Source organism: Pocillopora verrucosa, chromosome 14, assembly GCF_036669915.1.
Source record: "Pocillopora verrucosa isolate sample1 chromosome 14, ASM3666991v2, whole genome shotgun sequence".
NCBI lineage: Eukaryota > Metazoa > Cnidaria > Anthozoa > Scleractinia > Pocilloporidae > Pocillopora > Pocillopora verrucosa.
Genome location: NC_089325.1, coordinates 2540141 through 2567974, shown reverse-complemented (window position 1 = coordinate 2567974; position 27834 = coordinate 2540141). Strand labels below are relative to the sequence as shown.

At 35.1% G+C, this 27834-nt stretch overlaps 3 protein-coding genes across 6 annotated transcripts in view; 2 read left to right on the top strand and 1 right to left on the bottom strand.

The window, feature by feature from the left end:
- Positions 1–16224, top strand: part of LOC131784379 (serine/threonine-protein kinase DCLK1) — a 31463-nt gene extending 15239 nt beyond the window's left edge. The window contains exons 11-21 of one of the 4 annotated variants that reach the window (XM_059101186.2): positions 4971–5088; positions 5408–5465; positions 6278–6397; positions 6682–6828; positions 6952–7085; positions 7619–7696; positions 8014–8104; positions 8686–8766; positions 9382–9489; positions 12143–12476; positions 14678–14816. In XM_059101186.2, the coding sequence (XP_058957169.2) occupies positions 4971–5088; positions 5408–5465; positions 6278–6397; positions 6682–6828; positions 6952–7085; positions 7619–7696; positions 8014–8104; positions 8686–8766; positions 9382–9489; positions 12143–12476; positions 14678–14682 (1274 nt within the window). In that variant the 3' untranslated portion in view covers positions 14683–14816. Of the gene's footprint in view, positions 1–4970; positions 5089–5407; positions 5466–6277; positions 6398–6681; positions 6829–6951; positions 7086–7618; positions 7697–8013; positions 8105–8685; positions 8767–9381; positions 11669–12142; positions 12477–14677 lie in introns of those variants that run through there. The other 3 variants (XM_059101187.2, XM_059101183.2, XM_059101182.2) reach the window with 3 other exon arrangements.
- A 1286-nt stretch (positions 16225–17510) lies between these two features.
- On the bottom strand, positions 17511–22817 carry LOC131784361 (amidophosphoribosyltransferase). The gene is made up of 3 exons (XM_059101162.2): positions 22356–22817; positions 19979–21113; positions 17511–18994 (listed from the first exon to the last, which is right to left on the bottom strand). Exons 1-3 carry the CDS (start codon positions 22484–22486, stop codon positions 18731–18733), a joined length of 1530 nt encoding a protein of 509 aa, XP_058957145.1. The 5' UTR covers positions 22487–22817; the 3' UTR covers positions 17511–18730.
- Positions 22803–25698, top strand: LOC131784363 (multifunctional protein ADE2). Its single transcript, XM_059101163.2, has 2 exons — positions 22803–22932; positions 23982–25698. Exons 1-2 carry the CDS (start codon positions 22908–22910, stop codon positions 25235–25237), a joined length of 1281 nt encoding a protein of 426 aa, XP_058957146.1. The 5' UTR covers positions 22803–22907; the 3' UTR covers positions 25238–25698.
- Positions 25699–27834: the final 2136 nt, after the last annotated feature.

Here is a 27834-nt window from a genome sequence, read left to right as displayed (position 1 = left end):
GAGAAAATGTGACATTGAACCTTGATCATAATAATAACAGATATATCATAAATTCATAAAATTGAAGTTAAAAATTTTGAGTAGATATTTCATTGCATAAAACCCAAAAAATTGGGAATAAACTGAAATAAAACTCAAGAAGTAATTGTGAACCTAAAGCAACATCAGCTTCTTTGTGAACAGGAATTTCTTGTAACAAGATGGTTTCTCTTCTGCATTGAAATATGTCTTGAGATTTAGAGCACATTGTGCAAGGCCCTCTATGGGTTGGTAAGCCTGTGTATCATTGGAAAAGATTGCTTTTCATAAAAGATCTCGCCAAGAAGCAAAAGAATTATAAATATTTTTAACACAAGAGGGCCAACTTCTGATCTTAGTATAAACCGGAAGTGATGTTGAATTGCATGAATACCCATAGAGAGACTAAATGCATGATTTAAACATTCAAAAACACAACATATAATCAAAGATTATTTAATAAACCTTGCTTGAATTTTTGCAATATATTTTTAACAGAGCATATTAAACTTCTTACTAAAATGATAAACCAAACTTAAATCAATAACCTGATAAACAGAAATGACAGTGTAGAATGATTTTTCCCCATAATATCCTGTTCTATATATTCAAGCTGTAAATATCATCTTTATTTTATGAATAAAATATATATACCAACCTTATAAGTTTGTTTTTTCCTATTTATTATTTTGGGGACTACTAAGGCAGCTTTTGTCTAAATGTAATGTTTTTTCTGTGTGACAGGCCAGCTTAATCTTTAAAATAGTAAAATTTTAAACACTTAGCTAAATGGTTTACTCAATCATTGTTAACCTGTAATGTTTGTTCATCATTGTTAATATGTAATCTGTTTATTTCCCTTCCTTGACTATACTATTATCAGTCAGTTTCAATTTATTGTATTATTATGACAATCACTTTCTGTGGATGATTTATGAGTAATATTATTGAGATGATTTGCTGGCATCTGATGCACTGATAAATCTATCCTAAATGACATTGATTCCCGCATTGTGAATACTTAAGAAAAAAAAATTGTGTTTGTCACACACCAAAAGCATAAACTGATTAGCAAAAGCTGCTTTAGGTGACAGAAGCAGGGATGATACATTGGAATCAAAACTACTCTCTTCCCATTTTGGCTTGGGTTTGATTCTCAGATCTGACTTCGCATGTGGGTCAAGTTTTGTGTTGTCTTTTCCTTGCAAGGTTTTCTCTCTGCCTTCTCTTGTAGTAGTCTTTCTTCATCCCAAACTGAATCTTGTTCATGTTGTTTTTCCTTCCCTATCTGTCTGTTAGTTTATTATTTCTGTGATGGTTTATTATTTCTGCTTCAATTTTGTCTTTGTGAGAAAATTTTACTTGGGGTTTTTCTTGAGTTATGTGAATATTAAATTGCTTCTATATTTATATTCCAATTTGCAAGGAGCTCCCCTCTACTTAAAAGTGAGAAAATACTGAATTATTGTTGGGCCAGTTTTAAATCACACAAATTGTAAATAGAAATTGGATGACAGCTTTTGTTTGATATGTAGACCATTTCTGCTTAGGAACAATGGTTCTGAATATTCTATTTGGGAAGGGGGATCTGAAATCTAGAACTTGTGGTCAAGACAAATGAGTACCATGCATGGGTGGGTTCAAGCAGGTGGCAACAGCAAGATGTTAATGTAGGTACCAGTTGGAGAGCGTGGGTCGTGCAAAACTGATTTAATGGTCTATTTGTATTAAATCTTGGATCTTTTGTTTACTTCATTACATAAAACACCATTTGCACCATATGGAGACAAAAACACAATTTTTGTAATGATTTCTGAAATTATTGTAGCTTTCGATTATTTTTTTTTCGTAGCTTGATAGTTCCTGTGTGCTGAAACTTTTTTTTTTTAATATGGTTTAAAAAGTATGTGAGGCAAAACTGGTCCAATAATTTTGCTAGTGTATTGAAAAATACAATCATGTTTTTGTCTTCATATCAATAGAGTGCACCCTTAAAAAAAGGGGAATTGGAATTCTCAGACAACTAAAGTCACTAAACCTTGATGTCATATGCTTTCTCTGCAGAGAGAATCGATTCTGGTGTGGATGCATCATTTGAGTAGATACGAAGGAGCTCCTTGCTTATTCCCTGTCTCTCATGGAATTGGGAGCATGAATAAAATGTTTAATTCACTGAACTTTAAAGTAAACAAGTGCTAAAGATAAACCTTTGAAGCAACTTGTAGAAATACTTTTGTTCTTTCTTGAAATTTAATGTGCTGTTGTTTGCTGATATTGAAATTCCGCTAAGTAAAAGATAAGCAAGTTTTAAATTTTGTTTTTAAGTTAGGTTTCAATTAATTTTCATTATTAAAGTCAAGTGCTTAAAACTGTAGAGTTTAGTGTCACAACTTGTTAGAAGCTAGCAAATGCTGTTAAATTGTTATGCAATTTAGTTGGAGTGCATAGTCAATGATTAAGCTCTTTTGTTGAGTGCCAAAAAAGCTGTAGAATATTTTAGTTCCCACTATACTCTAGGCAAGCCAAAGATTGAAGAATAAGAGTTGTTATAATCTTCAAAACTCTAAAACTAGGATTTTGATTGATTGACTTAAACGGCTGCCACCATTTTCTGCCTTCACTGTCAATTACGTTAACCCAAGCAAGGTTTATTACTTGTTAAGACCAAGATGCAAGACACAATTTCAGTTTTCTTGATTTTGACCAAAAAATCAATTTATCAGATTTTACTTGCAACTTATAGCCATGTAAATTGTTCAACTTTCATTTTAACCATTTGTTTATTTTAACTTTTTTTAACTCCTGGTGATTCCTGGTAGGTATTGACTTGTGGCAATTTGACAGGTGTTTTTCAGTTGTGAACAACTTAAATAAATTGGCTATTAAATGATACTAGGCCTTGTTCATTTTGAAATATTTTCCAACATTGATCAGCTAAAATTTTATTGTGATTATGAAAGCCATAACACATAATCCAATTGTAAAATTGTTTTCAGTTCGTCATGTTTGATTTGGAACCATAAGAACTGGTAGAGTACTAAATGGTTAGTGAGTGTTATCCAGTAGTCAAATAAATGGAGATGATAACTCCTGACAGCTCTGTCTCTTCTCTGTTCTCAAATTAATCTGTCTCTATCTTTAACATTTAAAACTGCTTGGTGGTCTAAGCAAGTAAAGGGTGTAATTGTGGGTTTAACAGAAGTTTAATTTGGTGAAGGGTTTGTAGTGTTCAAATGCAAGTGAAAATAACAATATCAATTTTTACCCAATTCAAAAATTTACATTTTAAAAGTTTCATTTCAAGTCCTTCAATACTAACATTTGGTTGATAACAAGGAATTATCACCTTAATGTTTTTACTTATCATTTGTATTTTGAATTTGGAGGCAGAATTGAATCTCCCCAAAGATCATGCTTATCTTCCCCTTTTCTTTTTCTATCCAGCTGTGACTTCACCAGTAAATTGTGAAGTGTAATACAAGCAGAACAATTCCATTTATGGAAATCCTACTTTAAGTTCTCTTGTTACCAATCCTTTCTTTGAGTTTCCTTTTAAGGGTACTGTCTCATAAATAATTAGTTTTTCCTTTGTTCATTCTTATCTTCCATCTTCTCTTAACCTATCTGGTAACAAACACATCTGCCATCATTATTGCTTTTTCCAATAAAAAATGATTTTACCTCAAAGTTGAATATGCATAAGTTCAAAGAGTAACCATTATAAGAATAAACTTAAATCTCATTTCATTAACTAAATCATCCAATATATGTCATTAAAAATATGGTGTGTTAGCTTTTTATTGCTTGAATTACTGATACTTAAGGTACTAAATGAGAAGAAAATAAAGTAAAAATTTTTAATTCACTAAACCTCCCCAGACATAAAATAATGAAGGTAAACATAAAAGTGTCTAGACCAAATTAATTTTATTTAAGGTTAGGAAATGAATTTGACCCTAAAGAGTGCTTTATTGAAGTTTTTGACAATTCAAAAAAGTTTTATCAGTCTGAAGAGCTTGTATATCTAGATAAAAGTTTATGTAAATGAAAGAGGCTCACAGCTTAGCTTACTTCCTTTGATAGCAGGTGGCTCTAAACTTTTCACCTGAGAGCCTTCTCATTGGTTGATTTCAATATTCCTTCTTTGATTCTTAATGAATCCTGTGGTTTTTACCATAATGAAAGTAGAAAATAGAAAAGACTCAGTTTTGCATAAAATGTATCGTGCCAAGCTTCTGAGGAATTGTTGCTTTTGCTCTTAAATTAATTCTCTTTCTCTTTGTAGAAGCCTTGTGGGGATACTTTGTTTAATAAATGATCTGTATTTTTAAAATGAATTTTTTGCCTTCTTGAGCCTAAAGTAATCATGGAAAGATTGTGAACATTATTTCATTTGAAACTATAAGTTTTACAATCTGTTCCTATGCCTGATAATTTCTCTAAAAATGATATCATGGATACTGCTGTAATGCGTTAATGTAAAATTTATACCAGCAGAATTTTTTATCATAAGGGAATCATTATTCCACTAGTACAAAATTTACAGATTTTAATCGAACAAATTCAATTTTTATTTGATATGTAGAAACAACATTTGTTTTGTCTTAATTTTTTTATTTGGAATGCTTTGTAAACAATTTACTGCTTATATGAAACTTTAATTAAAGCGGTTTTTTTAGTTTACTGTACTAATTTGTATTGTGGTTGGATATTTGAATTTTATTATGTCTAGTTTGGTTGCTGTCTGTGTTATATGTAAAGCAGGAGATGAAAATGAAGTTATATTGGCACCAACTGAAGTCTTCAATGTATTCTTTAGTGTGTTGTGAAAATAGATATCTCAGTTTTAATTTTTTGTTCAATTCTGGGAGGTAGTATTAGGCAAGCTTAACAGTTATGGTATGGTACTTTATCTTACATTTGAGTCAAATGTAATTTTTTTTTTATTTCAGTTACAGCTAAAGATCCCAAGAAAACTAAAAGAGAAAGAATATCAGTGCATGGCTTCTACAGAATAGGAAAAGTTATAGGAGATGGGAATTTTGCTGTTGTAAGGGAATGTAAAAATAGGTGGGTAACTTTGGGGCTCTTATATAGACATGAACTTTTTTGGTAAAAAATAGATAGCATCACAAATGACTTTTATGTTTGAAAATAACAAACTTCAAACTTGTGACAAAATTACTGGACTGAAGAGCATTCATTTATATTCTACATCACACCCAAAGATGTAATGAAGTGTCATTTTTTTGCAACAAATACAAGGAAACAACTCAAATCTATAAAAAAAATCAGTGAAATTGTATAATTGCTGAAAGAGGCATTGAAAAAAATAGTCTTAACAAGGAGAAAGCATCGAAATGAACTTTTCATCTTGATTTCTTGACAGGAAAACTAATAAGGAATATGCATTGAAGATTATTAGCAAAGCTAAAGTAAAGGGAAAGGTAAGGTCTATTTGTACAGAATGTCTCTCACTTAACTTGCCTTGGTAGAGTGTCATGGCTAGGGCCCGAGCATCTGAACAGATAACCAATGTTATATTGTTAATGGTGTTTAAAAATGAAGTCCTGAAAACAACACCCAATTCAGGAATACATCTTGTAACAACTTGAACCCACCTTGGGAGATCAGAGTTAGTGAAGATGGAAAGTGACATTAAGGAGAAAGGTGAAAAGGGTTGTTGTTATTAATCCCTTACTACCTGTGGTGAACAGAGCATCAATTCAGTTTTTGTTCACTGTGAAGTTTGTTTTGTTTTTTTTTTTCATTGGGAAAACCTCCTTCTAGCTAATCCTTTGATAAGCAATTCTCACATCAAGGTGTTGTTCCCTGTGAAATTTGTTATGAGGATTTTTTTGCTATAATGAAGAAACAACCCTTGAGCCAGTGCATTTGTTTATTCTCAACACTGTGTTGAGGATGTGGTATTGAAATTGCAAGGAGACCCTCTATACTTATCTCTCCCTGTGGTGTCTGGTGTTAGGCATGGCACTTCTCCCCCAAGTATTCATACATTATCCAGCATAGAGTTTATGGGAATACTCAAACCTATCATTTAACAGTTGTTATTCTCAGAACTAATTTACAAGGAAATGTGTAGAAGCTAGAGTGGATAATAAGCAAGTAGATCTTGGGAGTTAAAGGATTAAAACCCCTTTGTGATTTCTTGTGGCTTAGGTGCAGTTGAAGAGAAGAGATTGTCATTGATATTTTGTTTTGCCTTCCTTTTACACTAATGCTGCTATTCCTCTTTCAGGAACATATGGTTGAAAATGAAATTAGTATATTAAGAAGAGTGAAACATAAAAATATTGTGGAACTTATTGAAGAGTATGAAACTCCTAAAGAAATATTCCTTGTTATGGAACTAGTTAAGGTGAGAATCAAGATTTTTTGTCATGATCGAAATTATACCATAACTACCCATAGCAATTAATTAGCCCTGGCCTTGTAAGCCAGTTTACTTTGATAAAGATTTGATTGTCTATAATATTTTAGTAAGCTGTAAATGAGAAAAGTTGCCAAGAAGGCATTTGATAATTTTTTCCTCTGACCCCTGCTTGAGGAGGTCTCCTTTCAAGATACGAAGGGAACAACTGTAAGCTTAAAAGTGAAGGTTACCAAATTAATGTTTCATTTCTTTTTTTCTGATTTATTAAGGGTGGAGATCTTTTTGAAGCAATAGTAAAGGCCACCAAGTACACAGAGAAAGATGCCAGCCATATGGTGCGCGACTTGGCAGCAGCACTGCATTATCTACATTCCATGAATGTTGTACATAGAGATATTAAACCAGAAAATTTATTAGTAAGTAGCTTGGTTGTAAGCTATTTTGAATCGCAATTTAAGTGTTATGATTTGGGTAACTGTCAGTGGTGATTTTTATTTGTACAGAATCCTAATTGAACTTTCTTGTGTGCTTCTGTACAGGTTGTAAATTATTCAGATAATAGAAAATCCTTGAAGCTAGCAGATTTTGGACTAGCTACTGAAGTGAAAAGCCCCATGTTCCTTGTTTGTGGAACACCAACTTATGTTGCACCTGAAATCCTGGATGAAACAGGGTAAGTGTGAAACAATTTGAAAAGAAATTTGAAATTTGATTATTTACAGACCAAGAATAAAGTTATAATCACTGGGTTCACTCTTACTTTCTTTGCATTGAACAAGAGCCCTCAACTTAACTTGCAAATATTTGGCAACAAATAATGGACTTTCTGCTTGCCATGCCATTCAATTGTGTTTTGCTAAAAGAAATTTCATGTTCATGCATTGTTGTATCAATGCTCTTGCTGAAAGACTGGGGGGAAGTAGGATGACACAACAATTATTAATTAATTGCCACAGACTTATTAAGCTTTAGCAATTAATTGATCTTCTTGTCAATGGTAAATCATGATTTTTTATGATAATCTTGACTAACGATAAACTAACTGGGAGTGAAAGTTAAGCACCAAGTTCAGTAGCTAAGGGTTCATGTCTGACAATCCAGTTTGAATCTTAAGCAAAGTTACCTTTTCTCATGCAGCAGCTGCTAATTATGTCATAATAAGGGTATTGGGGCTCCATGATTTAAATTTATTTTTTTTTATAACAGATATGGTCTGAAAGTTGATATTTGGGCAGCAGGAGTTATCACTTATATTCTTCTTTGTGGATTTCCACCATTCAGAAGGTTTGTTGTTATTTCACAAAAGTTTTAAATAGTTTTGTTTTTCCTCTAAATTCCTTTTTGGTGATTTTTTTTGATAACTTGTAAATTTACTTTATATTCCTTAAAGTCAATTAAATAGAGAATTATACATGTGTACACACACAGTAGTTATGAAATTTTCCTCTTAGTGTTCCACTTGTAAGCAATTGACTTTCAGGCATTCTCTCATCAGACAATTAGACTAATTGACCAACTGTTCTGTCTGGGTTCAAACCATTCACTGTATCAGTTAAAAGTCTTATGCCATGAGTATAACTTTTTTACCTTTCATGTTGCAGTCCAGACCAGGATGAACTGTTTGACTTGATTCTTGCTGGAGAATTTGAATACCTGTCACCCTTTTGGGATGACATATCAGATTCAGCAAAGGTATGAATTGCTGCATCCAAAAAAAATTCTGTCTGGTGATATTTATAACCTATATCTAAGAAAGGGATTTGCTTACAGGGGTGTGGGTGGAATGTAAATAAAATGATATTTAAAAATTATTATTCTAAGGAAGGGATTCCCTCACAAGGGTGTGTGTGGAATGTATATGGAATGAAATTTAACAATTATTGTTTTAAGGAAGGGATCCCCTTACAGGGGTGTGTGTGGAATTTATATGGAATGATATTTAACAATAATTGTTTTAATGAAGGGATCCCCTTACAGGGGTGTGTGTGGAATGTATATGGAATGATATTTAACAATTATTGTTTTAAGGAAGGGATTCTCTCACAGGGGTGTGTGTGGAATGTATATGGAATGATATTTAACAATTATTTGCCTAAGGCTCAGTGAATGTTGTTGAATAATTCTGAGACAAAGTTGAGGGGATTATTCACCAATATTCACCAGTGCTCCTTTGTTATTGAATGGCTAACATTATTTTTGACAAGGCATTGGCACTCTTGTTATTTCTTATAATAATAATATTTTTTTTTTGTATATCTTGTCTCCCATCCCAGGATCTTATAAACCACATGCTTGTTGTTGATGACAATAAAAGATTCTCTGCTCTCCAAGTTTTAAATCACTCATGGATAAAGGTGATTATTATTTCATCATCACTTTTTAACATAGTTTTTTAGTTTACATTTCTGGGAGGAGTAAAATACATCGCCCTATTTTTACAGGAAAAAAGTATCTAACAGACAGTTTAGATGTGCTGCAAACTTTTGGTTTATGATTGATAGTGGCAAAAAAATTCTTAACCCTCTAACTCCAAGATCAAATTTGTAATTCTCCTCACTGTTAACCATACAATTCTTATAATGTTAGTTCAGAAAATTTAATATTGGATCAACTAATTATCCCCAAATTGATATTTTTCTTTATTCTCATCACTTATCTGGTTGATACTGTATTGATGTTATAAGGAGAAATTCTGTCTTGGTGACTCATGGGAGTTAAAGGGTTAAAGTATGTTATGATCACTTTCTAAATGGTGCATCCAGCGTGCTAGAATTGATTAGCAATTTCTCAAACTTTGATGTTGTGTCAGTACTGTTGTGATTATAACTTTGTAGCTCTTTGTGGCCAAGTGAAGGTTAACATTGGTTACAAGAGGTGTAGATGTATGTTTTTCCAAAAAACGGTGTGTTTATCAACATCTACAAAATTAATGCAGCACGACTGAAGGTTAATTTCCTTTGATTGTGCAGGGTCATACAACAGGAGATAAGGACATTCATAATAATCTGAAAATGGAAATTACAAGAAATTTTGATCCAAGAAGAAGACTAAGAGGAGCTGCCATCGCTGTACAAACGGTAAACTATTTCTCAAAGAAAGCTCAGTCCAATTCAAAGAGGAGGTCTTTTCAGACAGACAACCAGAGGCTCATTGAGTCAAAGAAAGTTGTTTTCTCTGACGAAGTTCTCAACATGCCTTCACAACCTAGCAGTGCTCATGACGTGCATCATGGGTCTGACAGTAGATTACACTTTTACGAAAATGCATGGCAAAATATAGAAAGTTTAACTGGTGGGGATTTGCCTTATAGGCATGTGAGTAGTCCTGATATTCACAGTCCAAAAACTCAGCTTGAGATTTCTGATTTAGTTCTTAATGCTGTTAGTGAACAAAGTGTACTTCCACAACAAGCAAAGCACAGCTTTGGCTGGTCTGAAAACAGGCGAAAGCCTGATTTGAAGACAAAGCGCAGTCCATCATTACAGAATGATAGCCTTAGTTTAAATAGTGATCACAGAATTCATGATTCCTGTGAAGACTGTGGAGTTACACAGAGGAAAAGGTCCCATAGTGCAAGGGTGGAACACAAAGATGGAACTCCAATTGACAAGTTCAACATACCCCAAATTACAAAAACGGATTCTGTTAACTTGTGGCAATTTGTTGAAAGAGATCTTATTCTCAAGCCAGCACTCATAGATGAGAATGTGGTTGGCTCTAAAGGGGAAAAGGCTAACCTCAGTCTTGGCTCAGCTTCTGCTGAACAAACTCAGGACAGTTTGGAAACAAAGATACCTGATCAGTCAGAGAAAAAGAAGAGTGGTTTAGTTAACTTAACTGAGGAACTCAAAAGACTTAAAATGAGCCTTTCAAAAGGAGCAAATGTTGCTGTTGAAGTCTAGGGTAACATTAATTAACCAACATGTAAATCATGTAAACCCTTAAAGGTTCTAAAGCCTATGTCTTTATGATCAACTTACTTATCAAATAAGCATTTCTTTGGTACTGAATTAAATTTGTAAGGTTATTTATAACAGAATCAAGGCAATAATATCACTTTGAGCAAAGTTGAAAAGGTTTTGATTAGTAGCATCAATTTTATTGTATTTGATTTTAAAAAACGTAAATGTACAGAAAAAGCAGAAGGTAATTGTAAATTATAGACTAGTTTTGAAAGGTTTGGTGAAAAAAAAATTGCATTTAGAGAATGATATCAAGGTTTTGAATTTGTATGACTTTAAATGAAAAGTAGCAAGTTTGTAATGATTTTTCGACAAAATAATTTCTGGTTACAGCTATGAGTTGTTTTACAAAATGGAGTAGTATTTGGTATTTTTTTGTATTGGGTTATTGAGTTATAAGGTAGGTATTTTTGATAAATAAAATTAAATAGAATTATTATTATTGAAATGTTAATTTGTAAGCATAAGGTAAATTTAATGATGGAAAAATCTAACATAGGAAATAAATTTAAATTGTCTCTCAAAAAAGTACAATAAATGCATGTCAATTTTGTAGATGGAGATCTTAAATCATCTTCATGTAACCCTTGGTAGGTAGGTATACTGCTGTACAATTTCATGAAAACAAAATGCAAACAATGAAAAAGAAGACTTTTCATTTTCAGCTCTGATCTTTGTTGCAGAGGGAAAAGTTAACTCACACTTGTCTTGTAATTCCTTTTATAAATTTTGATACTTAACCCTTAAACCTCTGAGAGTGACTAGCATCTAGTTTCTCCTTGGAAAATCACCCCTCAGTGAAACATTAAGGTCACAAGAATAAAAGAAATGATCACCAACTAAAGAAGCTCTTGATTTTTTTTAAACAAATTCTCCTTGTCAGGGCCTTTGGAAATGTATAGAGAACAGTAGGGAGAATATGCATACTGATGTTAGGGTGTAAACTAAGGGTTAATGAAACATGGGTGATGAATTATTACTGGTATCTAAGTAGCAGGCATGATGGCCCTCTAAACGAACAAGTAAGGATAATTTCTTATAAAAAAGTTAAGTTGGTATTGAAATGTTCCATAGGAAACTAAATGTACAGATAAGCTTAGGAAATTACCAGTTACTTGGAATTACAGAATTACATACTTAGGTTTTGTCTCTAAAAGAAGACACTGATTGCATGGGTTAATATAACTTGATACTGCTGTAACTAAAATGCTATTTTGAAATAAATCTTTTTTAAATCATCTTCCTCTTAATCCTTTTTCAAACTTCTTTTTTATTTGAGCTGAGTGTAAATATTGGTTTGAGTACGATTTAATCTGCCATTTTTATAAAAATGCATTTACCATAAAATTAAATCAGAGATTGATGTTCTTTGTGTAAAGTATTAAACCTGAAAATGCCAATTTGCTTTATTCCTATTATGAATTAATAAAGTTGGACAAACCTTTATCTTAGCAGGAAAAACTTGTGGATACTTGAAATTGGTGCTTTTACAGTGTTATAAAAAAAATAAATAATTTTTTTGTTTCCTTTTTATTGAAGACTATATCAAAGTTTCTCAGGTGGCCCCATCTTTGCATTTTCTCAATTTGCTTCATTGTAGAATATATTTTTTGGGGTGACTTCCTTTTTCCAAATGCCATTGATGGACATTTTAAATGGTACCATGCATTTTTTTTAAATATGGCTTCAAGAGTGTGCATTGTAGAGAGGAACTCCACACATTTCTGCTCTTCTGGTAACTGATTTCTCACTTGTTTTTGTTGCACAGAAAAGAAGGGAGAACCCCAGGAGCAAGGGTCCACAAAAGGACCATGTCAGAAGAAAAGCCCTTTCACCTTTATCAAGGAACATTATTAGAAAGGATTTTCACAAAGCCACAGACTCTCTCAACATCATTATGGATGAACCAGAACAATTGAAGAGTGTGAAAACTAACACTCCCCAAAAGAGACCCTCTGTGAGAACCCCTGCTAATTATGTTCCTGTATGGAAGAGACCATTAGGTCAGGCCAAGAGCCCTGGTGGGTCCCCAACTCCACAGAGTCCACAGAGAAAGGCAAAAAATGGTACCATTGGGAACCCACCCACTGCACAAGGAAAATGTAAAGTTCTTAGACAACCACCAATGAAATTTAGGTTATAATGCTTGATAACCATGTTGCACAGACATTTTCTGATAATCTTACCTGTAATGTGAGAGTTAAAAATTCTAAATTACAATTTAAAGAATGATTCAATGCAATAAAAGGTTTAAGCTTGGCTAAAATTTAATTTTAAAAACTTTTTAAAAATGATAGTAACATTTAAGTGAGTCAAGTAGCAAACAAAATGATTGAATTGCTGTTGTTAATTACATTGCTTATAATTTTATATAAAGGAAGAAATAAAACACTGACATATATATATAAATATTAAACATAATTTTTGTAGTAGCCCTCCTTGTTTATTTATTCCTGTAATATTTTCATTTCTATTTTTGTAATAAAACCAAGATAACCTTTTGAAAATAAACTTATATAATTTATTAGAAATGAGAAATTTGAATTTTAAATGCAAGTGGAAGTCATTTTAAATTTTCAAAGTCCAACTTCCTTTGTTTTGAGCCACTCTTTCCTAAATTTTAAGGAAGCAACACTAAAAGAGCAATCTTTTTTCTAAGTAACTTATTTAAAAACATTCATGTTGATAACCAAAAGACAGAAAATTAATGATTCATTAAACATAACTGAAACTAATTGAATAGTTGTAGTATCCTTTCTTGACGAATCCATTTTGTATGGAGTAATCAGGTAGAAAGAGTGAAAGCCTCCTCTTAGTAAAAGAATTCTAGGTTTAAACTGATGAAAGACCAAGCTAACTGATACATAAACATTACTGAAAATTTATTAAACTTTGGTACCTTTGTCATTCTTAAATCCATCTTCTTTGACGTAATCAGGGATATCTGTTGTTGACATAACTGCTCTGACTTGAACAATAATATATCTCAATCAACTATGATTGAAATTAAGAAAAGGACTTGATAAATCATTCATCTAAATTGTAGTGTAGCATTCTTAATTGGTAGCTATGTGTTCCTAAACAAGTGAGATGACACTACTCTGTAAATTAAATTTTCTTCTGTTTCTAAATCACCAACTAAGAATTATCTTCAGGGGAAATAAACTACTGGTATTTACTTCAATCTGTTAAAGATGTCTCTAAGGATCCTTCCATGATCATGCTAATTTTCATGAAATGTTCACAAATCTAATCCAGCTCATCTGTCCTTCAAGTTCAAGATTTTAATTTATTAAGGTAAGGTATTAATACCAAAGGTGAGTTTTGATATTTTTTTTTGTATTAATAACTTGATAAAATTTATAAAAAAATTTAAAAAATTATAATCTATGGTAAAATTAATTCAAATATTTTGACAACTTTTAAAAGGAATTTAATGTGTGTTTGTGTTTGTTTTTTTGTTTGGTTTATGGGTTTGTGTGGTTGTCTTTTTGCGATGGTTGTTGTGGTAAACTTGTTGTTCTTTTCGAAAGATAACTTAACTTTTGAGCTGGTTAAAACAAAAGTGAATTAGGGTAAAAGCAAGTCAACAATACACATACAGTACACTGACTTTAAAGAAAGTTCTTAACTTTAAGCAGTAAACAAAAGCATTTTTAGTAACCAGCGAAACTGTAGAATATCCTCTCAATAACTTAATATGTTTCTTCTCTGTGTCAAAACTCCTGAACAAGTTGACACAAGTTGTAAATTCAGAGATTAGTTGGTAACCTCTCACACCAAAATCATTGATCATTCAGGTGTGTAGTGATTATGCAATCCCAGTCATCTCTCAGACCCTACAATCAAAAAGAGATGTGTAAGGTTATGAAGGTACCAAATATTGAGAGGAGGAAGGTTTATTTTCCTAAGACAGCACATACCTACCTCAATCACTTTTTCTAATCACAATCCAGCTTTGAATGAATTAAGGTCAACTGAGGTGATATACTTGTCAATTTTGTGTGGTAATTGCATCAATTAGCATAAGTTGCCATAACCTGCTGAAGCAGCAATGATGTTTCCGACTTTTGCAGTGTAAGATTATTATAGAGAAAATAGCTGGAGATCATAATGGAGAGGGAAATGTCCCCTGGGAAGACAATTGGGGTACTAATATTAATACACCACAAGCCTTTGTCAGTGATGGACTGCTGTATTAATCAGTGATTAAAAGTTATCACAAGTGTTTTCAATTTTTTCTGCGTGAGTGTGATCTGGGATTGATTTGACTAATAATTGTTTTTTTTTTGTTTTGCTTTAGGTTAATGCCCTAGAGAAACTCAGCAAATCTCTACAAGATGGGCGGAAACTTGCAGTTGGTGAGAGTTACCAGGACTTGTCACCAGCAGTCAAGGAAAATCACCCTGTTCATCATCGCTATCCAGATAGACACAGCTCACATGTGAAACAAAGACCAAAGAGCTTAAATTTTGAGATCTTTTTCAGTGAACAGGAGGAAATAAATAGAACTGATGATGAAAAGATTGAGAATTTAAATGGAGAATTTATCAAAGACGAAGCTGTAATTCAGTATCATGCAGAGTCCTCAAATCTATCGCAGGAAGAGGAAAAATAATAACTTAATCATGCAGTTGTGAATAGTGAAAGAGACCAGAAAGCAGCTCTATAAAATGTACAAAAAGCTTCGTAGAAGGATGGCAGAAAGGCAGATAAAGCTGAGTTTCCCTCAAGATAATGTACCATCTAAAATAATACCAGAGACTTAAACTGAGCATTGCACAGGGTAGCCGATGTAGTTTGTGTGTAACCTGGTGGCTTGTTGGCAATATGACAGAGTGCCTTTTGTACGCTTAAGTCTTGGTGCAAAGATGTCTGTATTAAGAAAAGCAAGTTAAAGGAAGTTTGATGGCAATGGCAGTGCTACATTTTTTCTTCTTACAGTAAGAAAGTACTGTATTTGACCCTGAACAGGGAAACATGAATTTCTTTAACTCTTAGTGCCCTTTTTGGTCAGAATTAGCAGGGAAACATCTTTTAGCAGAGGATAGAAATTAAATCTTTAAAGTTTTTATCTCTCTGCTCATTAAACCTGTTATTGTATTCATGGTTTCTTAAATTTCCTAGTGATACCATTGTGGATACTGCCCTGTTGTACTCAATACCTCTCACTACTAATAAAGGGGGTGAGTTTTTAAAGAAACTGTGGTGCAGCAAGAGTATAGCAGGTAATTTAGTGTTAAATTGAGTTGAAAACATAAATTGGCCACCTATCGCTCTTATGGAGGGCTCGAAACATCAGTTTTTTTACTCTTTACAGTGGCCATTATACGTTCTCAACTCAGTTAACCCTAACTTACCTCACTACTAGTTAGTAATTTTCTCATTTCTTGAAAATTTGTGATAATTGCAACAGACTTGTAGATGAAGAGCTTTTATTTATATGTATAAGTATGAAACCTACCAAGGTTGTAAATGTTTTGAAGAGTAACTGTACAAAGTGGATAATGTGAATGTTATTTTTGTACAGAAAACCACTTTCAATGACTAAGCCAGAAATTATGTCACATGTTGTATTCAACAGTCAATGATGAAAGTGATATCCATGGACATAAGAAGGAATTCTTTGACCTTCAATTTGACGTTATTTGACAAGATAGTCTTGAAATTGCCATGTGGTAAGAAAATAGTATAAGAAGGGAGAGATTCATGTATTTAATTGTGGATAAAAATTATTGAATAAGTTGTCAATATTGAGAGTGCTGCTAAGCAGAATAATATGATCTTAACTAAAGGTGATTTGCCTGAGAAAATGCAAATTGAATAAAGGCTATTTTATTTTCATTTGAATTGATATTTTGGTGGTGATGGTGGTGATATTTTGGTGGTGATTCCATTTTTACATTTGCTTATTTGAAGTTGGGGATTACATCCTTGTGTTACATCTGGTAGTTGAGAAAGATGAATATCCTTGTTTACTATTGACTAGATTCACAACTGATTCCATTCAAAGAAAAGCTGTGAAAGCCTTCATACCCAATACCAGTGTGATTGTCAACTGGCTGGTCAGCTCATTTTGAGTGCAGCACTTCAGTGGGGGGAGATCAGGTGTAAAATCCCATCAAAATAAAAGGCAGGGTACTAATCCTTTCACTAAGACCCAAATATCAGTTTTCCCCACTGAATGTCATACTTTAACTTTAGTTGGGAGAATTTGGTTCTAAATCAAAAATATCCTCAGATTTCTTTCTTCTCGCCACCCTTCTGCCTTTAAATTTATTGATATTGTGGGAAGTTCTTCATTTCTTGTCACTGAATGGAGCAAAGATTTGGTAAGGAGAGTGTTAAATTTGCAATCACATCAATTTGGCAAGTGGTGAGAGATGAAGTTCCAGGAACAATATGATTTGTTTCCTGTTACTCAATTATCCTCTTCAGCAAGGGACTTGTAGAATTCCACACAGTTGGGGGTGAGAAGGGAAAGAATGTTTGTAAAATTATTGGATTAACTTACCATAAAATTAGTTTTCTCTATGATCTGCCTCTGTGATCAAGGCTGATTGGGTTTGTACTGCCTATATATTTTAAAAATTAATTTAAACTTACTTCCCTTCCCTGGGCTTATTGGGTTCCTACTTTGAAGATTTCTATAAAATAAATTTATACTAACCTCCCTTAGCTGGGAAAACAAACTAAAACCTCTTTTACAGTGGGCAAGAATTTGGGGAAGAGTCAAGGAGTTTTACTTTGAGTCAAGCAAAATTTACCTTTTTGAAAGAGGTCAGGATAATTAGAAATCTCGAGTCAGTGTGAACCCATTAATTTTGTGTCCAAAGATGCGAAGTATTATGTGATGGCAATGTTACTTGTGTACACTGCAAATGTCAATTACAACAACTAGGGTTTGATTCCTCTTGGCTAGTCAGATTTTCTCCACCTATTCTTAAGAAGATGAATAGCATCCTTCATTACAGTATTAATTATTCAACTGGATTTTTAAACCTGTTGATAACTCAATCCAGTTCCCTTTGCCATAGGAGAATGAAGGATCAAGATTCGATAACTACGGAACTTTAAAGAATTGGTTCTAATCACTGCTTGCAAATAATAACAATATATTGCATTGAATGTATCACTCCTTTATTTCCAAACCCCACACTTAAATTGGGAAATTAGAATCTGAAGATTCACACCACAAAATGTTTCTTAAAACAAAAACAAAAAATTTAAGGTTAATAGAAATCTCTACCAATATATTTTTGTGACATAAGTTCCAAAAAGTTGGTAGAAATTTCCTGTGTACAAGTTTATGTATGGACACTCATTACATGACCTCGTTTTGTATGATTGGATGTTGAAAACATAGCCATACTAACTCTCCCTGTTTATGGTTTTGAACTAAAATCAGTAAACTTAAAAATAAAAAGGCGACTACTTGACTACATGGGAGCAAGGGCAAGCCAGGAGGAATTTAAAACCGGCAGGTTTTTCCCAAGAATTCTTACTCATTCATCAGAAAAACACAGTTTTAAACCACTCAGATAACTTCAAAACATAACTCAAAACCTGACCCCCATCTAGAAAAAGAAAAAAAGTAGAAATCTTACACTTTTGATAAGAAGCTGAGTTAAGTGCAGCTTTAGAGTTACTGGAAGATTGTTCTTGACTTAGTATCTCCATCTTTTCTAAAACAATCTCTCTTAAAATTTAAAAATATCATTATGGGAGGAATTTAAACTGTCTGGTTTTCACACTCAGGAACTCTCTTTCTAAATAGTGATACATCTTTGTAAATTGAACTCACATTTTTCTTTCCTTTGGCATCAAAAATACTGATATAAAGGAATAAATTACACTTCTCATACAAAGTAATCCAGGACTAGGTTTCCTGGCTTACATGTATGATCTAAGGAATGCCTAGTCCACAAAATTCCTGCTACAAGGCTGTTAACTGATAAAATATTTTAACTGTCTCTTCCAAGCCTGAGTCACAGCCAAAAAGGTTGCGTTAGCAGTTTGGCTTTTAACAGCATTAGCCTTGCAGAGAGGAACTGTCTACAATTAACCAACTATTGCTGAGAGTTATCATTAACATTTGGCTTTTAGCTAGGTATTTATATATTAATGGTTCAGTTTGTTGTTAGCTAGTCTGAAGTTCATGGTGACTTTAAGATTGGCTTTATGTTGAATATATTCTCTTGCTTCTAGTACAGTAAGTGATTTGATGTTCACCCTATCAACCTTATTCAAGGTTTGATCCCCTAATCAGGGTATCTTGGTAGAAAAACACTCAATAACTTATACAAGCTTCAGACAGAGCTTGGTTGCACTAATATATTTCTGCTCTAGGCATTATTCACCAATCCAGCACATCAACTGGATACTGTCCACTCAAGCAGGCTGTACAGTGGCCAATCTTCTCACCAGCAGGATTGACTATACCAGAGCGCACAGCTGTCTCAAGGCCATCTAAACTCAAGTAAACCAAACTGTCAGCTCCCAAATGTTCTGCTAGTTCCTCTGCATGCATCTTATTTGCAATCAGTTCTTCCTTTGTTGGAATGTTGATTCCCATGTAACAGGGATACTTGACTGGTGGTGATGCCACACGGATATGAACCTAGTGTAAAATAGGGGAGTAATTCGGTTTAAAGAATTTGATAATATATCATCTTGATTTCTGTTGGATAAAGAATTTTTGAAATAGCTACTTTTCCCAGGTAGAATGATTACATATTTAATTACTGCAGAGAGTAGTAGGGGAATTATAAAATGAGTATGTGTTGCTTGTGAGCTACACCACTGTACATGGATTAAGTTCTGGACTCCTGGTTGAGATACTAGGGCCTACGCCTAGTCATATCATTGTGTTGCACTCTTGGGAAAGATATTTGAGTCTCACAACACCTCTCCAAAAGCACTAACTCTATAACACCCGAGAATGTTGATTTCTAATTTCATCTAATTTCTTTTATCAGTTTCACCCCTGACAAAAACATTAAGGTCATGAGAATAATGGAAATGATCACCAACTAAAGAACCTCTTGATTGTTAAACAAATTCTTCTTGAAAATGGAGAACAGTATGCATACTGATGCTAAGGTGTAAAGGGTTAATTGTTCCATCTCACTGTCAAGGAAACCTGACAAAATGCTGGTCAAGTAACTTGTGATGGACTTGCATCATCACCAGTGGTGCGAGCCACGTTGCTTAGCCCTTTAATTCCCATAAGTGACCAAGACAGAATTTCTCCTTACAATATCAACACAATATCAACCAGATAAGTGATGAGAGTGAAGAAAAATATAAATTTGGGGATAATTAGTTGATCCAATACTAAATTCTCTGAACTAAAATTATAAGAATTGTATGGTTGGGAGTGAGGAGAATTACAATTTTGATGTGGGAGTTAAAGGGTTAAGAGAGGAACTTATACCTTTTGCACCTACATTTTTTCAATTCACTCCTTCATTAATTGTCATATGTGAAATTTTGTTGCTTCCTGTTTACAAACAGATCTTGAATCTTCTAATATATTTGCTCTTGAGCTACTTTTATGGTTCAAATTCACGACAGTTAAAAAAGGCTATGGCACATGACTCACCTCTCTAGCTCCTGCCTGTTTCAAGAGTTTGATTATAGGGCCCATTGTGTTTCCCCTTACAATGGAATCATCAATCAGCACAACCCTCTTTCCCTTGAAATTCATTGACAGTGGTCCAAATTTCCTGGCAACACCAAGCTTCCGAAGCCTGTCACTAGGCTGTATAAATGTCCGTCCTACATAACGATTTTTGGTGAGTACCTCAACATAAGGTATGCCAGTCTGTAAGGAGTAACCCAATGCTGCAGGAGTGGCTGACTCTGGTACAGTGCTGACTAGCTCTGCTTCCACAGGGGCTTCTAGTGCTAGCTGCCTGCCACATTCCTGTCGCACACCATAGACCATCTGTCCCTCAAACATGCTGTCTGGTCGTGCAAAGTACACATACTCAAAAATGCAGAATGACGGTGGTTTTTCTGGGTTTTGAAGTGGAACAATTCTCTTTGACTCAAAACCTTTTGCTGTTAACTCCACAATTTCACCAGGCTTGATTTCTCTGCACATAGAAGCCCCAAATGAGTGGAAACCACAGGATTCCGAAGACACCACCCAACCTAGTGTACAGTTTTCATCATGAATCTCTCCATTCTGGATAATTTCTCCACCAAGACGTGCCATCTGTGGGCTACTATTCAAATTCATCAGTTTACCAATACACAGTGGTCGATTTCCATGAGGGTCCCTGACAGCATATATACAGTCTTGGGTCATGATGACAAGCGAGTAAGCCAGCTGTGTGAGTTGCATCATTTCGTAAATTCTTCCAGGCCAGTTTGGACCATCAGGTTCTCCACATGGAGGTGTAGCCGTCAACAGCTGTGTAATTACTTCACTGTCACTTCCTGTTGATAGACCAGTTCCATTGAGGAGAACCTTTTTTCGCAACGCTTTAGCATTCACCAGTTCCCCATTGTGTCCAACAGCCATACGTCCATGAATTGTGTCTACTACAAATGGTTGACAGTTAAGGAGTTCTGATGCCCCTGCAGTTGAGTAGCGTGTGTGTCCAATACCCATATATCCTGGGAGTGATTTTATGTGCTGTTCCTGGAAGACCTGGTTCACTAATCCCATTCCTTTATGCTGATGAAACTTTTTGCCATCATTTGTCACTATTCCACAACTTTCTTGGCCCCTTGAGTAAGAAAACACAATTCCAGATACATTCATTCATTCACCTGCATATTCTAGTATTTTTTTGATATAACATTTCTACAGCAACCATAAGTTGAAAAGTATTGGCCCAAGAGAAGGGTAGCAAGTGTTGAGGATGTGAAATGGCAACAACACCCCTTCCCTTATGTTTGGGCTAAAACAAAAATAAATAAATAATAACAACAGGTAATGGTCTTGAGAACATTGTGCACTGGTAAAGTCTGACCCAGCCTCTAGTTTTTGACAATCCCTGGACATACAGTTTTATTCATAAGTAGGTTATGAGTAGGTAATTTATGGTGAAAGAGTATTCAGAGAAACCAACTTATAGGGGAAACAAGGCTGTAAGTTTCTAAAAGACTGTTGTGCTGTATCAGTGAGGGGTATTGCAGCATAATTTGATTTTACCAACTGAGTTTAAAGTGTAAACTAGCTAGCTGAGAGTCTTTATGGCTGACACTTTCAGCATTAGTCCTTCAGCAGAGCAAATAATCCAACAGCACAACACAAATTATCAAACAACACAAAGACCCTGATAATAATTATTACATTCACAGTCATAATCATAAAAAATTTGTCAATGTGGTAGTTACCCAACTAGATCACACAATCCAGGGAGGTAACACAAATAATAGTTGAATATCACACATATTTACACGATACAAAATTAAGGTTGATCAATATTAATAATAGTCACCACACATTTACAACTCAAACATTTTAAACATCAAATATAACGCATGACAAATTCATTATTATTTCATTTCCTTAATGATTCGTTGCCACGTGATGAGACGCCGGTGTTTGGAAGTGACAATTTTAAATATTGAGATAATAGAATCATCAGGATTGGAGTTCCCTTCTTTGTGGTAAACCCGCAACTTTTCTATTGCCAGAAATATTAGAACCCACAACAGGTTAGCACTTCTCAATCCAAGGTGCTAATGTGCTGATCACAAAAAGAAGAAACGGAAATGGAATTTCATTTTCAGCTCATCCTTCTAAAATGCCGATCAGTTTCTCGTCTAAAAATGGCGAGGTCTTCCAACTGAATCTACCATGGCTAATGCTTTATTCAAGGACTCAAAAAAAATTTAATCAGCATTGTCTGACGAACTTTAGTCACATGCATCATCAATATGTAAAGTTGTATTGATTAAAGGCCAGCCGAACTATTCCTCGCTTTAACTTAGGCATCTAAAATCAAAATAATCGAACTCACCGATGTTGAAGTGAAACTAGACCGAGAGAAATCATACTGGCGACATCAACTTCCTCTGAAGTAACTCCTTCGGCTCTTACACAAGCGAAAACGCCGCAAGCATGCGTTAAGCCTGTCTCAATGGACGCCATTATTAGTCAAGTTCTTCCTTACTTGATCGAAACAAAACCACGAATACCACAAGCTTGTAGAGGAGTTACATAAGTGGAGAGATGAAAAAAGATCCCATTTTTTCTCCTGTGTTGTCGATCTAGTCAACGAAACTAAGTTCAAGAACGAAACTCGTCTGGCGAATGAAAAGATTTGATGTAATCGCCCATGATTGTCTGAAAGACCCTGAAAAATCCAGAAAGATAATTACAATTTGAGTTGGCGGCAATAGGATTGTAATGGTTCTGATTGGATATTCCATAATACCGCGGAAATTCACACCTTATGATTGGCTCTGACTAAATCACATGCTTCCGCGGCAGAGATGAGCTCCACGTGCTTTTGCTGAAAAATTCGAAGGAAAGCGTCTCTAGTTGCGATCTTCAGGAGTTTTCTCCAACAATGGCAGACGAGAAACCAGCCTCAGGTACGTCTATCGAAAGCTAATAATCTAGGGTTGATATAAGTAAAAAAATACTGAGCGATTGACTCCTGAAGTTTTTATTTTTTCGATTTAGTGGATGTCATGGCTTCTAAATTTGCTTGTATCCACCATGCATATCGAAGAAGATGTAATCGCCTGGCCACGAGTGTTCCTTTACAAGTTTAAACCGATTTTTTTTGTAGTCGACTCGTGCCATTTTTATAACGCAAATGGAAATTATTTTTGCGAGGATTGTGACTATTGTACAAAACTGCTGTACTGCACAAACAGCTGCTAGCACCATGTGCTACCTCGCCATCAGAATGTTAAGAAGTTAACTTTTTTGGGGGGTTGATTCGCCTTTTTTTTGCCCCCAGCGATGAAATTAGATGCCAGATTTTCAGACTGTACTGAGATGCACTGTTTTTTAGCGTAAAATTGCGTTGTCAGACGCAATGGCAAGCGTACATAAATTTTGGTTTGATTAGTTAGGCCTGTGATGTGCAGATTGTGCAATCACCAATTGAAGCTGAGACTAGTCACGTTCGCTTGCCCCAAACCAAAACTCCTTTTGCCCGCTGTGTGCTTATTTGCACAACATTTGAAGTATTTCTATTATGTTTTATTTTTATACGTGATCTCGATAAATTAGTCGTGAAAGAGGTCAAATCATGTATTGTCAACACAGTCACCCCTTTTCAAATCTTTGCCAACTAATGAACATCGTGTTAATCCATGTGGTAATGAAAAATAATATTTTCATTTCATTGCCAGGGATGCGTTCATATTCTACAGGATAAATCATGAGACTGCAACCTTTTCATCCAGGCCAGGCCTACAATCTACACCAATCTGAATCAATTGTCCACCCAAAATTAGAGCTATTCAAAAACTCTCCTTACAGAGGAGAAAGTTGAGAATGTTGGCAGTATGTTTTAAAGTGAACTAAGTGCATTTTGGAAGTGGAGCTTTTCAGAAGCAACGACACCACTGCATGTTGTTTCTGTTATTTTTTTAAAATACTAAAAGTTGTTTTTTGGTAACCTTTGTAGAAATCAAGATTGGAAAAGAGCTCAACCAAGGTAAAACCAAGATCATCTATGAATTACCAGACTCACCAGATGGTAATCATGTGCTACTGAAATCAAAGGACAAAATCACAGCATTCGATAGCACAAGAAAAAACGACTTAGCTGGCAAGGCAAAATTCAGCACTGTCACTACATCTGCTATCTTTGAGCTGCTTAGCACCTGTGGCATTAAGACCCATTTTGTGAAGAAGCACAATGATGAAGCCTTCATTGGGATTAACTGTGATATGATCCCACTTGAAGTGGTGACTCGCCGTATTGCCACAGGTTCTTTCCTGAAGAGGTACCCTGGGGTCAAGGAAGGATACAGATTTGCTCCTGTCAAGTTGGAAATGTTTTTTAAAGATGACGCTCAGCACGATCCATTTTGGACATATGAGGAGTGCGTGGAGGCAGAACTCACTGCAGGTGGAAGGAAGATTGGCAAACATGAGCTGAATGTGATGGGTGAAACAGCTGTCACTGTCTTTGAAATCATTGAAAGAGCCTGGGCAACTGTAGATGTAGCTCTAGTTGACATGAAGATTGAGTTTGGGATCGATCGCAAGACAGGTGATCTTCTTCTTGCTGATGTCATAGACAATGACTCCTGGAGGATTTGGCCATCTGGTGACAAGCGTCTTATGCGAGACAAGCAAGTGTACAGAAATCTACCTGAGGTGACACCAGAAGCACTGGAACAGGTAAAAAAGAATTACCAATGGGTTGCGGGTGAAGTGCAGAAACTTAACCAACATCATCCAGGGCATGCTGTCATTTTCATGGGCTCCCCAAGTGACGTGGACCATTGTAAGAAGATCGAGTCATCGCTAAAGGAATTTGGCATTCCCACTGATCTTCGCATCTGCTCTGCACACAAGGGTACTGAAGATGCCCTGCAAGTCCTGCAGTGGTATGAAGGTCAGGGCATCCCAGTTGTCATCATTGCAGTTGCTGGACGTAGTAATGGCCTTGGACCGGTTTTGTCTGGCAATTCAGCATTCCCAGTGATCAACTGTCCACCACCATCGTCCCAGTGGGGTGCACAGGACATCTGGTCTTCTCTACGCCTGCCCTCTGGTTTGGGTTGTACCACTGCTCTCAATCCTGATGGTGCAGCATTGGCCACTGCGCAGATTTTGGGCCTCAGTGATCATGTAGTCTGGGGAATTGTTAAGGGCAAGCAACTGAACACAGCTGTGGGTCTTGCTGTGGCTGATAAAAAGTTGCGTCAATAGAAACAATAACAATCTCACCATTATGCTCTAAACTGTTTTTCACACAGTACTATAGAAAAGCCCATACACTTCTTAGGTCTAAATATAAATCACTAGAACTTTGCTAATGTTAGTGAATGCCAGTATTAAGCAAAGGGAAATCAATTCCCTTCCTATGTTTAAGCAGTAAGTTTTGTGTGCTTTCTTTGCACTGAGGGTGGGTTACTAAAGGTAACAAGTAGAGCCCAAGGCCTTCTGTCAGTAAAAACTGAAAAGTATTTGTGACGTTCATTGTTGATTCTCAGTGGGTAAACTGCTATATCATTGCTAAAGCCAACAATTAAAGAGTGTGTTGAAGGCTTTTGATATCATTAAACAAACATTTATGAGCCATGTGACTGATTCTTAGTATGGAAGTACTTTAAGTCCTTATCAGAAGATGTGTTGTTCATCCAATAAAATTTCATGAACCTTTAAATAAATTATGGTGTTTTACATGTTTACTTAGATTTGGCAGCTGCTGTGATTTTGATGCCTCTTATTCACTTTTTTTCATCCAGGGATGCACCGTTTTAGTTTTATGGGAGGAGTAAATTCCCAAGTTAGAAGAACTTTTCTTTCATTCAAAAACAATTTTCATTGAATTGCGTTATGTGCATTTTTGTTCAGAAAGGCTCAAACATTTTCACTTTGTGAGTTGGGGACTATTACTTCCTGCAGTGATATCTTTTCCGCCTGAAATTTCGTCTAGGTATCTGATACTGATCCACCTGATCACGGACCATGCGTGCGTGAAACTCTCCTCGACATGTCTCGCCCATGCCTAAAAAGAGAAGCAATTTCCAATCAAACTGTAGTTGAGTAATCCAGACAATAGCTTAAGTCTCGAATGGTCTCGCGGTTGATACTTAAATAAGGCATGGTTTAACTCTGCTTATCATTTAATTTGTTCAATTTAACAGTGACATCTCGAAAAAAACAGGGTTAACGGTAGTCACCATCGTAGCTGTTCTTTGGATGTTACGCGACATCCATAGAACGGTGGCAAAGGAGACTCAGGTTTTTAACAGTGGCTGTGAATAAATTTTCGGTCTCACAAAAATATTTTTTTAAGACTGGGAACTAGTTATCACGTCTGCCGCTTTTACCAAAGAAAATAAAGAAAACAGTAGTAATGATGATTTTAAATGATAATATCATTGTTAACATTATCGTAACCATAATGACTAATATGAGCCAAAAATTATGATAATAACGACAATATATGACAATAAGATGACTGGAAAGCACCACTGATTTCGTTGTTCACACACAGGCAGACCACACTATATGTTCGTGGTTAATAGTTGTTGAAGTGGATGAGCAAAATCCATGAGAGTCATGAATAAAGCTCTGAAAATTGCATATCTTAATTACATCTCGGTTGGAATATCTCAGCTAAGTTAAATGAAATTATAATTGACGCATTTGTGATATTTTTTAGCCTTCATGGGCCGTTTGAAGGGTCTTATTTTGAAATTACGCCTCGTGTCAACCACTGTGGTCTGCCTGTGGTTCACACAACTTTAGCTTGCAGCCTGCCTGGCTTCTAACCTTTTACACAAACATTTAGTTTCTCCATACCGTTTACTATACATTTTTTTCTGCTGCTGATAAGGAGAATTCGATTAACAATCAAGAGCTTCTTTAGTTGGAGATCATTTCCTCTTTCCTCGTGTCCTTTATCTGTGATTCGCGGGTAATATTATATGGAGAAATTAGATATTAGTAAGCCTCAGGGATCAAAGGATAGTGGGGTTAGAGAGATCAGAGGAGAAATCTTAACGACAGCTGAAAAAGAATAAACCCTTTAACTCCCAAGATCTCACTAGTAATTCTCCTTACTGTCTGCCATACAGTTCTTATGATGTCAGTTTGAAGAATTTGGTATTGGATCAACTTATAATCCCCTGATTGATATTTTTCTTTTCTCTCATCACTTTTCTGTTTGATATTATATTGATATTGTAAGGAGAAATTCTGTCTTGGTCACTCATGGGAGTGACAGGGTTAAGACGCGTACCTTGGCGTGGACTGTGAGCGTGACTTCTGCCTGGAACCCAGGACCCCTCTGGCCTGTATCTGACGCACGAACCATCGAGAATGCTGACTGGGTCAATAGGGATGTTCGTTGTATAATATCGACAGAAAGATAACAAAAACTTCATGGTTTCGTTTGATGAAACTGGACATTCATCGGTCGTGATTCAGCATTCGTGTATTTTTGTTACAGATAAACACAGCAAAGTTTTGTCAAAAACGGAAAATTACATAACAAACATAATAGCCAATCATCTAATAAAACTCGTTTAAATAGAAAACCTGACTGAACTTGAACATTGACTTGAGTCTTTGCAAACCTTTGATTTTCCCGTTACCACGTAAAAAAAAAAAAAAAAAAAAAACACTCAGAGAATATTATTGTTGGAGATCATCGGAAAGTTGTCACTTTCCATTAGAACTCATGCAACAAACACCTGGCAAAAACGCCCATTCATTGTCGGAAACCGGAAGTGAAATGTGCACTCACAGGAAGTGGTGTGATGAGTAACAACAATAGGTCCAAACACGTGGTTGGT